The 14,058-nt window shown below is 31.1% G+C and overlaps 1 protein-coding gene across 1 annotated transcript in view; it reads right to left on the bottom strand.

Moving 5' to 3' along the window:
* Nucleotides 1-11,051, bottom strand: part of LOC135950620 (uncharacterized) — a 15,278-nt gene extending 4,227 nt beyond the window's left edge. The window contains exon 1 of the mRNA XM_065500152.1: nucleotides 10,503-11,051. Within this exon, the coding sequence (XP_065356224.1) occupies nucleotides 10,503-11,051 (549 nt within the window). The remainder of the gene's footprint in view (nucleotides 1-10,502) is intronic.
* Nucleotides 11,052-14,058: the final 3,007 nt, after the last annotated feature.

Here is a 14,058-nt window from a genome sequence, read left to right as displayed (position 1 = left end):
ATGTATGTATGTATGTATGTATGTATGTATGTATGTATGTATGTATGTATGTATGTATGTATGTATGTATGTATGTATGTATGTATGTATGTATGTATGTATGTATGTATGTATGTATGTATGTATGTATGTATGTATGTATGTATGTATGTATGTATGTATGTATGTATGTATGTATGTATGTATGTATGTATGTATGTATGTATGTATGTATGTATGTATGTATGTATGTATGTATGTATGTATGTATGTATGTATGTATGTATGTATGTATGTATGTATGTATGTATGTATGTATGTATGTATGTATGTATGTATGTATGTATGTATGTATGTATGTATGTATGTATGTATGTATGTATGTATGTATGTATGTATGTATGTATGTATGTATGTATGTATGTATGTATGTATGTATGTATGTATGTATGTATGTATGTATGTATGTATGTATGTATGTATGTATGTATGTATGTATGTATGTATGTATGTATGTATGTATGTATGTATGTATGTATGTATGTATGTATGTATGTATGTATGTATGTATGTATGTATGTATGTATGTATGTATGTATGTATGTATGTATGTATGTATGTATGTATGTATGTATGTATGTATGTATGTATGTATGTATGTATGTATGTATGTATGTATGTATGTATGTATGTATGTATGTATGTATGTATGTATGTATGTATGTATGTATGTATGTATGTATGTATGTATGTATGTATGTATGTATGTATGTATGTATGTATGTATGTATGTATGTATGTATGTATGTATGTATGTATGTATGTATGTATGTATGTATGTATGTATGTATGTATGTATGTATGTATGTATGTATGTATGTATGTATGTATGTATGTATGTATGTATGTATGTATGTATGTATGTATGTATGTATGTATGTATGTATGTATGTATGTATGTATGTATGTATGTATGTATGTATGTATGTATGTATGTATGTATGTATGTATGTATGTATGTATGTATGTATGTATGTATGTATGTATGTATGTATGTATGTATGTATGTATGTATGTATGTATGTATGTATGTATGTATGTATGTATGTATGTATGTATGTATGTATGTATGTATGTATGTATGTATGTATGTATGTATGTATGTATGTATGTATGTATGTATGTATGTATGTATGTATGTATGTATGTATGTATGTATGTATGTATGTATGTATGTATGTATGTATGTATGTATGTATGTATGTATGTATGTATGTATGTATGTATGTATGTATGTATGTATGTATGTATGTATGTATGTATGTATGTATGTATGTATGTATGTATGTATGTATGTATGTATGTATGTATGTATGTATGTATGTATGTATGTATGTATGTATGTATGTATGTATGTATGTATGTATGTATGTATGTATGTATGTATGTATGTATGTATGTATGTATGTATGTATGTATGTATGTATGTATGTATGTATGTATGTATGTATGTATGTATGTATGTATGTATGTATGTATGTATGTATGTATGTATGTATGTATGTATGTATGTATGTATGTATGTATGTATGTATGTATGTATGTATGTATGTATGTATGTATGTATGTATGTATGTATGTATGTATGTATGTATGTATGTATGTATGTATGTATGTATGTATGTATGTATGTATGTATGTATGTATGTATGTATGTATGTATGTATGTATGTATGTATGTATGTATGTATGTATGTATGTATGTATGTATGTATGTATGTATGTATGTATGTATGTATGTATGTATGTATGTATGTATGTATGTATGTATGTATGTATGTATGTATGTATGTATGTATGTATGTATGTATGTATGTATGTATGTATGTATGTATGTATGTATGTATGTATGTATGTATGTATGTATGTATGTATGTATGTATGTATGTATGTATGTATGTATGTATGTATGTATGTATGTATGTATGTATGTATGTATGTATGTATGTATGTATGTATGTATGTATGTATGTATGTATGTATGTATGTATGTATGTATGTATGTATGTATGTATGTATGTATGTATGTATGTATGTATGTATGTATGTATGTATGTATGTATGTATGTATGTATGTATGTATGTATGTATGTATGTATGTATGTATGTATGTATGTATGTATGTATGTATGTATGTATGTATGTATGTATGTATGTATGTATGTATGTATGTATGTATGTATGTATGTATGTATGTATGTATGTATGTATGTATGTATGTATGTATGTATGTATGTATGTATGTATGTATGTATGTATGTATGTATGTATGTATGTATGTATGTATGTATGTATGTATGTATGTATGTATGTATGTATGTATGTATGTATGTATGTATGTATGTATGTATGTATGTATGTATGTATGTATGTATGTATGTATGTATGTATGTATGTATGTATGTATGTATGTATGTATGTATGTATGTATGTATGTATGTATGTATGTATGTATGTATGTATGTATGTATGTATGTATGTATGTATGTATGTATGTATGTATGTATGTATGTATGTATGTATGTATGTATGTATGTATGTATGTATGTATGTATGTATGTATGTATGTATGTATGTATGTATGTATGTATGTATGTATGTATGTATGTATGTATGTATGTATGTATGTATGTATGTATGTATGTATGTATGTATGTATGTATGTATGTATGTATGTATGTATGTATGTATGTATGTATGTATGTATGTATGTATGTATGTATGTATGTATGTATGTATGTATGTATGTATGTATGTATGTATGTATGTATGTATGTATGTATGTATGTATGTATGTATGTATGTATGTATGTATGTATGTATGTATGTATGTATGTATGTATGTATGTATGTATGTATGTATGTATGTATGTATGTATGTATGTATGTATGTATGTATGTATGTATGTATGTATGTATGTATGTATGTATGTATGTATGTATGTATGTATGTATGTATGTATGTATGTATGTATGTATGTATGTATGTATGTATGTATGTATGTATGTATGTATGTATGTATGTATGTATGTATGTATGTATGTATGTATGTATGTATGTATGTATGTATGTATGTATGTATGTATGTATGTATGTATGTATGTATGTATGTATGTATGTATGTATGTATGTATGTATGTATGTATGTATGTATGTATGTATGTATGTATGTATGTATGTATGTATGTATGTATGTATGTATGTATGTATGTATGTATGTATGTATGTATGTATGTATGTATGTATGTATGTATGTATGTATGTATGTATGTATGTATGTATGTATGTATGTATGTATGTATGTATGTATGTATGTATGTATGTATGTATGTATGTATGTATGTATGTATGTATGTATGTATGTATGTATGTATGTATGTATGTATGTATGTATGTATGTATGTATGTATGTATGTATGTATGTATGTATGTATGTATGTATGTATGTATGTATGTATGTATGTATGTATGTATGTATGTATGTATGTATGTATGTATGTATGTATGTATGTATGTATGTATGTATGTATGTATGTATGTATGTATGTATGTATGTATGTATGTATGTATGTATGTATGTATGTATGTATGTATGTATGTATGTATGTATGTATGTATGTATGTATGTATGTATGTATGTATGTATGTATGTATGTATGTATGTATGTATGTATGTATGTATGTATGTATGTATGTATGTATGTATGTATGTATGTATGTATGTATGTATGTATGTATGTATGTATGTATGTATGTATGTATGTATGTATGTATGTATGTATGTATGTATGTATGTATGTATGTATGTATGTATGTATGTATGTATGTATGTATGTATGTATGTATGTATGTATGTATGTATGTATGTATGTATGTATGTATGTATGTATGTATGTATGTATGTATGTATGTATGTATGTATGTATGTATGTATGTATGTATGTATGTATGTATGTATGTATGTATGTATGTATGTATGTATGTATGTATGTATGTATGTATGTATGTATGTATGTATGTATGTATGTATGTATGTATGTATGTATGTATGTATGTATGTATGTATGTATGTATGTATGTATGTATGTATGTATGTATGTATGTATGTATGTATGTATGTATGTATGTATGTATGTATGTATGTATGTATGTATGTATGTATGTATGTATGTATGTATGTATGTATGTATGTATGTATGTATGTATGTATGTATGTATGTATGTATGTATGTATGTATGTATGTATGTATGTATGTATGTATGTATGTATGTATGTATGTATGTATGTATGTATGTATGTATGTATGTATGTATGTATGTATGTATGTATGTATGTATGTATGTATGTATGTATGTATGTATGTATGTATGTATGTATGTATGTATGTATGTATGTATGTATGTATGTATGTATGTATGTATGTATGTATGTATGTATGTATGTATGTATGTATGTATGTATGTATGTATGTATGTATGTATGTATGTATGTATGTATGTATGTATGTATGTATGTATGTATGTATGTATGTATGTATGTATGTATGTATGTATGTATGTATGTATGTATGTATGTATGTATGTATGTATGTATGTATGTATGTATGTATGTATGTATGTATGTATGTATGTATGTATGTATGTATGTATGTATGTATGTATGTATGTATGTATGTATGTATGTATGTATGTATGTATGTATGTATGTATGTATGTATGTATGTATGTATGTATGTATGTATGTATGTATGTATGTATGTATGTATGTATGTATGTATGTATGTATGTATGTATGTATGTATGTATGTATGTATGTATGTATGTATGTATGTATGTATGTATGTATGTATGTATGTATGTATGTATGTATGTATGTATGTATGTATGTATGTATGTATGTATGTATGTATGTATGTATGTATGTATGTATGTATGTATGTATGTATGTATGTATGTATGTATGTATGTATGTATGTATGTATGTATGTATGTATGTATGTATGTATGTATGTATGTATGTATGTATGTATGTATGTATGTATGTATGTATGTATGTATGTATGTATGTATGTATGTATGTATGTATGTATGTATGTATGTATGTATGTATGTATGTATGTATGTATGTATGTATGTATGTATGTATGTATGTATGTATGTATGTATGTATGTATGTATGTATGTATGTATGTATGTATGTATGTATGTATGTATGTATGTATGTATGTATGTATGTATGTATGTATGTATGTATGTATGTATGTATGTATGTATGTATGTATGTATGTATGTATGTATGTATGTATGTATGTATGTATGTATGTATGTATGTATGTATGTATGTATGTATGTATGTATGTATGTATGTATGTATGTATGTATGTATGTATGTATGTATGTATGTATGTATGTATGTATGTATGTATGTATGTATGTATGTATGTATGTATGTATGTATGTATGTATGTATGTATGTATGTATGTATGTATGTATGTATGTATGTATGTATGTATGTATGTATGTATGTATGTATGTATGTATGTATGTATGTATGTATGTATGTATGTATGTATGTATGTATGTATGTATGTATGTATGTATGTATGTATGTATGTATGTATGTATGTATGTATGTATGTATGTATGTATGTATGTATGTATGTATGTATGTATGTATGTATGTATGTATGTATGTATGTATGTATGTATGTATGTATGTATGTATGTATGTATGTATGTATGTATGTATGTATGTATGTATGTATGTATGTATGTATGTATGTATGTATGTATGTATGTATGTATGTATGTATGTATGTATGTATGTATGTATGTATGTATGTATGTATGTATGTATGTATGTATGTATGTATGTATGTATGTATGTATGTATGTATGTATGTATGTATGTATGTATGTATGTATGTATGTATGTATGTATGTATGTATGTATGTATGTATGTATGTATGTATGTATGTATGTATGTATGTATGTATGTATGTATGTATGTATGTATGTATGTATGTATGTATGTATGTATGTATGTATGTATGTATGTATGTATGTATGTATGTATGTATGTATGTATGTATGTATGTATGTATGTATGTATGTATGTATGTATGTATGTATGTATGTATGTATGTATGTATGTATGTATGTATGTATGTATGTATGTATGTATGTATGTATGTATGTATGTATGTATGTATGTATGTATGTATGTATGTATGTATGTATGTATGTATGTATGTATGTATGTATGTATGTATGTATGTATGTATGTATGTATGTATGTATGTATGTATGTATGTATGTATGTATGTATGTATGTATGTATGTATGTATGTATGTATGTATGTATGTATGTATGTATGTATGTATGTATGTATGTATGTATGTATGTATGTATGTATGTATGTATGTATGTATGTATGTATGTATGTATGTATGTATGTATGTATGTATGTATGTATGTATGTATGTATGTATGTATGTATGTATGTATGTATGTATGTATGTATGTATGTATGTATGTATGTATGTATGTATGTATGTATGTATGTATGTATGTATGTATGTATGTATGTATGTATGTATGTATGTATGTATGTATGTATGTATGTATGTATGTATGTATGTATGTATGTATGTATGTATGTATGTATGTATGTATGTATGTATGTATGTATGTATGTATGTATGTATGTATGTATGTATGTATGTATGTATGTATGTATGTATGTATGTATGTATGTATGTATGTATGTATGTATGTATGTATGTATGTATGTATGTATGTATGTATGTATGTATGTATGTATGTATGTATGTATGTATGTATGTATGTATGTATGTATGTATGTATGTATGTATGTATGTATGTATGTATGTATGTATGTATGTATGTATGTATGTATGTATGTATGTATGTATGTATGTATGTATGTATGTATGTATGTATGTATGTATGTATGTATGTATGTATGTATGTATGTATGTATGTATGTATGTATGTATGTATGTATGTATGTATGTATGTATGTATGTATGTATGTATGTATGTATGTATGTATGTATGTATGTATGTATGTATGTATGTATGTATGTATGTATGTATGTATGTATGTATGTATGTATGTATGTATGTATGTATGTATGTATGTATGTATGTATGTATGTATGTATGTATGTATGTATGTATGTATGTATGTATGTATGTATGTATGTATGTATGTATGTATGTATGTATGTATGTATGTATGTATGTATGTATGTATGTATGTATGTATGTATGTATGTATGTATGTATGTATGTATGTATGTATGTATGTATGTATGTATGTATGTATGTATGTATGTATGTATGTATGTATGTATGTATGTATGTATGTATGTATGTATGTATGTATGTATGTATGTATGTATGTATGTATGTATGTATGTATGTATGTATGTATGTATGTATGTATGTATGTATGTATGTATGTATGTATGTATGTATGTATGTATGTATGTATGTATGTATGTATGTATGTATGTATGTATGTATGTATGTATGTATGTATGTATGTATGTATGTATGTATGTATGTATGTATGTATGTATGTATGTATGTATGTATGTATGTATGTATGTATGTATGTATGTATGTATGTATGTATGTATGTATGTATGTATGTATGTATGTATGTATGTATGTATGTATGTATGTATGTATGTATGTATGTATGTATGTATGTATGTATGTATGTATGTATGTATGTATGTATGTATGTATGTATGTATGTATGTATGTATGTATGTATGTATGTATGTATGTATGTATGTATGTATGTATGTATGTATGTATGTATGTATGTATGTATGTATGTATGTATGTATGTATGTATGTATGTATGTATGTATGTATGTATGTATGTATGTATGTATGTATGTATGTATGTATGTATGTATGTATGTATGTATGTATGTATGTATGTATGTATGTATGTATGTATGTATGTATGTATGTATGTATGTATGTATGTATGTATGTATGTATGTATGTATGTATGTATGTATGTATGTATGAAATATAGAAAATGTTGTTCTACACAAGATTTTCTATAGAAAATGTTGTTCTACACAAGATTTTCTATAGAAAATGTTGTTCTACACAAGATTTTCTATAGAAAATGTTGTTCTACACAAGATTTTCTATAGAAAATGTTGTTCTACACAAGATTTTCTATAGAAAATGTTGTTCTACACAAGATTTTCTATAGAAAATGTTGTTCTACACAAGATTTTCTATAGAAAATGTTGTTCTACACAAGATTTTCTATAGAAACTGTTGTTCTACACAAGATTTTCTATAGAAAATGTTGTTCTACACAAGATTTTCTATAGAAAATGTTGTTCTACACAAGATTTTCTATAGAAAATGTTGTTATACACAAGATTTTCTATAGAAAATGTTGCTCTACACAAGATTTTCTATAGAAAATGTTGTTCTACACAAGATTTTCTATAGAAAATGTTGTTCTACACAAGATTTTCTATAGAAAATGTTGTTCTACACAAGATTTTCTATAGAAAATGTTGTTCTACACAAGATTTTCTATAGAAAATGTTGTTCTACACAAGATTTTCTATAGAAAATGTTGTTCTACACAAGATTTTCTATAGAAAATGTTGTTCTACACAAGATTTTCTATAGAAAATGTTGTTCTACACAAGATTTTCTATAGAAAATGTTGTTCTACACAAGATTTTCTATAGAAAATGTTGTTCTACACAAGATTTTCTATAGAAAATGTTGTTCTACACAAGATTTTCTATAGAAAATGTTGTTCTACACAAGATTTTCTATAGAAAATGTTGTTCCACACAAGATTTTCTATAGAAAATGTTGTTCTACACAAGATTTTCTATAGAAAATGTCGTTCTACACAAGATTTTCTATAGAAAATGTTGTTCTACACAAGATTTTCTATAGAAAATGTTGTTCTACACAAGATTTTCTATAGAAAATGTTGTTCTACACAAGATTTTCTATAGAAAATGTTGTTCTACACAAGATTTTCTATAGAAAATGTTGTTCTACACAAGATTTTCTATAGAAAATGTTGTTCTACACAAGATTTTCTATAGAAAATGTTGTTCTACACAAGATTTTCTATAGAGAATGTTGTTCTACACAAGATTTTCTATAGAAAATGTTGTTCTACACAAGATTTTCTATAGAAAATGTTGTTCTACACAAGATTTTCTATAGAAAATGTTGTTCTACACAAGATTTTCTATAGAAAATGTTGTTCTACACAAGATTTTCTATAGAAAATCTTAAAATAGGAGAACACATATGGAACCGTAACAGCAAATCCAATATAGAATCGTTTACATAATCTGTTGAAATTTCATAAAATTTTATAGAAATTGCAAACGGAATGACAAACTTACATATACATATTGTTACGTTTTAACCTTTTCAAAACGCTGGTTTATTTTCTTTAAATAAACCGGATACTTTTGATTGCAAATAAAAGCCGTTTAGTAGTTTAAAAATTGCAACAACTCTTTATTTCTTTAAAATGTACAACAACAACAGAATTAAATAGCCACACAATGTTTTTTATACACGTTTATAAATTCTCAGAATTACAGACACAATTTATAATGTACACGAATTTACTTGAAACAAACACAACACACTTTAAGGCACTTAGATGATGTTTCTTCGAAAAGCGTCTCTGATCAACTCACTAATGACTGCAACCTCTGCCACTATTTATAACACTGCATTACCATCTAGAAAGCTCTTTAACTGTCAAAGTTCGAATATTCTAGGTCATACGCCATCTGTGGTGTACTTTCTACAATGTTCTTTAACTGATTATTCGAACTCGAATACAGCGTTGCCAACTTACAATCAAATCAACTGAAAGCTTTTATTTAACAATGCCCACAGATATGTTACAGTTTTACAGCACTGTTACTTGAAAGCATTATGCTACTTTTAAATCAGCCGTTAAAATCGTTATATTTGAATTCAAGTACAATTTCGTAACACTGCCCCCCGCTCAAGCCTGTTCGTCCCGAATAGGCATAGATTCACTTCTCCTATAGGCGGCTAGTAGTTCTAGATGTACGACCTTAATTCCCGATATCAGTCTTCCACATTTCCGTATTCTATAAACCATGTCGTCCAATTTCTTAACTGCCCTATGTGGTCCTTTGCAGTGATTCCTTAATTTGGATGACAAACCCCTATTACGTTGTGAGCTATATCCGGTTTTCATTTGGTCATTTGTCACTTTAATTCGTCTCCGAACGAGTTCATGCATTTCTTTTTCTGCTGAAGCACCTTCACCCATCTTGGAATCCGGCCTGATGATCTTTTCCCTGCGGGACAGACCAAGCACTCCAACAGGAACCATTCCGTCGTTGCACTGTTCAACGAGGGCCTCCATTGTTACATGGCCACTTTTCACATCTGCTGGTTCCAACACCAACCAACCATTGTCTATACAATCCTTCACTTCCTCACGGGCCCATACCAAATCCTCTGCCTCAGTGCTAGCTCTTTTTAAAGGTGGCTCCTGTAATGCTTGATGATTCGCCAGCTGGTTATTTCTTGATGGTGAAACATATCTGGTTCGCTTTCTTGGTGCTCTACAGTTTCGCTGAGTATGACCAATTTTACGACAGTTATAACATTTAATTTTGGTTTTACATTGTTTCTCATTTAAAGCCTCTACAACTGCCTCTTCTTGACATTGAACATTATTCAAGTCCGACACCTTTTTATCAATGCCATCCACACTGTTGTTAATAACATCAGACACTTTCTGAATTTTCTTATCTGTGGCTCTAGAAGATTCTTGAAGTTCAGCTAGAAGCTTCTCGTTGTTTACTTTAATAGTTTCTAGAAGTTTCATTTGCATTCCTTCCATCTTTTCCATAATAGCCGCAAACATTGTGCTTAAATCCATGCTGCTTGTTGCTGAACGTGTAGAAACTTCCATTTCTTCCTTATACTCGAATTCGTAAGCACCGATGTCAATATCACGCCGCTTGAATTCGTCTATCAGCCTCTTCTGCAATTCTGCCTCGTTACCTGCTGTTGGTAGCTCCAACTTACTCAATTCCTTCTTGAGCTGTTCAACTTTCAGTTCCTCAAACTTCATGCTTATTAATTTGCAATCCCACTTCTGACACGAGTTACGTTTTAACCTTTTCAAAACGCTGGTTTATTTTCTTTAAATAAACCGGATACTTTTGATTGCAAATAAAAGCCGTTTAGTAGTTTAAAAATTGCAACAACTCTTTATTTCTTTAAAATGTACAACAACAACAGCATTAAATAGCCACACAATGTTTTTTATACACGTTTATAAATTCTCAGAATTACAGACACAATTTATAATGTACACGAGAACTCCACATTCCGTGTGGAGTTCTCAGTCTCCCATCGGACGCGTCCCAGGTGGCGGATAGGGGGAGCAACTGCCTAGTCTAGTGATACTGTTTTGACAACAGGTCACTAGCCTTGACAAATGCTCAAGCGATGTCAATATCTTAAGATGCATTTTTAACAAATGGTCTGAACTTCTTGACATAGCTAGGTCGGTAAACGGAAATGTGTCAGCCGACTATCATAATACTGTGATGCATTTTATAACAAATGGTCACAGTAGGATGTAATTGGTGTTAGGATACTGTTATTACTGGTGATACATTTTTGACAAATGGTTACCTAGTGCTAACACATTCTCTCTCTCTTCTAGTGTTACTACCCGCGGACCAAAACTGTTCTTTCTCTCTCTACTCTTTCTTTCCCCCCCACTTGTAAGGTCAAGGTGATGGTAGCAGTGCCGAAGACCTGAATGGCTAGTAAGTGGTTAAAGATAACTAGTCGCTAACAGTTCCCCTCCGACGCCAGGGCACGGGTCGGTTGTAATACAGTTTTCGCCTAATCCATGTACGCCGTCCCTGCATGGAGTGTCCATCCCCTTACGGGCTCACTCGTGGGAACAAAAATGAATAACACAACACAAAACAATAATAATAACAAAAAACAAACAGCAAAAGGCCAGCAGGGGAAACCTATGCTGGCTGATTGCAAACAGTCGACTGTCCAACCTTCTGGTGACAGTTTGACTAAAAGCAGCGAGGTAGCCTTGGACTTTAAGCCAAGCACCTCAAAAGCTGCATTAGCCCTCGCTGGTAATATACCAGCAACAGCCCCTGCATTGGACACTGTCGAGAAGACAGTTGTCCCTGCGAAAATGCTACAGGTTGGATCGTCGAACCAGAAGTCGGGTCCAACCACCGTAGCCCCACCCGCCACTACGGCAGAACCGAATGCCCCCATTCGCAAAGAACCATCCAGGAGGGCTTTCGTGCAAAGGCGTGCCGCCATGCGCATTATCGACCGGCTTGGATCCAAGTCGGCCGATGCGCTTAACATCGACGAATTGTCGAAACTAAGTTGGGCTAAGGCTCAACTGGCTGAGCTGGACAGCTCAAACACTCCTCCAAGCGCAGATGCAGCGAACCAAGGCGCATCTGCTGGGCCCAAACGGCAACGCTCAGAGGAGGAGCTGCTCCAGCAGCAAAACACACAGCCGAAGACTAAACGTCCGAAGCAAGAGGCTCGTGTGATAAGAAGGCCTTACAGTGAAGTTGCTCGCAATCCACTTGTAAGGGCTATTATCGACAGGAGTGTTGAACCTGAGGAGATTCTGGCATACATTTAGAGCGGTAATCCCGATCTACCAACCCATAACTGGAAGGTGGTTAAGGTTTCCGCTCCTGAAGGTGCGCATAGAAAGGTGGTCGTAGTCCTTAACAAGGAATCCTTGGCGCCACTACGTGAGAGGCAAAGCAAGATTTACTATGGTTTCGATAGTATCAAGCTGCGCATCTACCGTGGTGACGACAAGCTCGACCCCGAAACTTCTGGTGTTAAACTGGAAGCTCCGCAGGATATGGACTGCAAAATTAAACTGGACGACCCCGCAAGCTCTGAGGACAAAATGGAGACCCAATCACACTCCAGTATGGTTGGGGACCTATTCTGCGCTCTGGGTGATGTGGAGGATGAAGATGTTCTTCTGGAATCAGACCCAGAAGGCATCGACGTTACGGTCATATATGATCCAGACCATGGTGAAGGCGATCCAAGTGAACCTTCACCACTCTAAGGCAGCTTCGGCTGCCCTGCTCCTCCACATTGCTAAATATGGGGAGGACATTGCGTTGGTCCAGGAGCCGTGGATACACAATGGCGAAATTCGTGGACTCAACGCCAAAAAGTACAAACTTTTGTACATAAGACGCACAGGTAAAATAAGATCTTGCATTTTGGTTAAGAACCATCTTAATATCTTCATTCTTCCTGATTACAGCGATGAAGATACAGTAGCTGCTGCTTGGGAGACAGGTGCAGGTAAGGTGTGGCTGCTCTCGAGCTATATGGCGCACGACCAGGTTGGACCACCACCGAATAACCTGGTATCTAATATGATGCGTGCCGCAAATAGGGCCAGAACTCCGATAATTATCGGAGCTGATGCAAATGCTCACCACACAATCTGGGGTAGCTCAGATAGAAACGAACGAGGTGAGTACATTCTAGACTTCATATTAGACTTTAATCTGGTAGTTGTCAATCGAGGTTCAGAACCTACTTTTGTGGTAGCAAAGAGGCAAGAAGTTCTGGACATTACGCTTGTCAGTGCAAGCCACTCGCAACTCATAAGGAATTGGAAGGTTTCAGATGATTGCTCTCTGTCTGATCACAGGTATCTGACATTCTTAATAGAATTGGAAGTTGAGAAGGAAAAGCCTTTTCTAAATAGGAGGAAAACCAATTGGGATGATCACAGGCGGATCCTTGATGGTTTACTTCCCTCACCCCCTCTCATAGGTGACACTAGGGACATTGAAAGCGCTGTGGAAAAGCTCACACTTTCTCTCAGTGAGGCCACAAGACGTACATGCACTCCCTCTGCTCGCAGAGGAAAGGTA

This window comes from Calliphora vicina, chromosome 2 (assembly GCF_958450345.1).
Source record: "Calliphora vicina chromosome 2, idCalVici1.1, whole genome shotgun sequence".
Classification (NCBI taxonomy): Eukaryota; Metazoa; Arthropoda; class Insecta; order Diptera; family Calliphoridae; genus Calliphora; species Calliphora vicina.
This window is presented reverse-complemented; position numbering and strand designations above follow the sequence as displayed.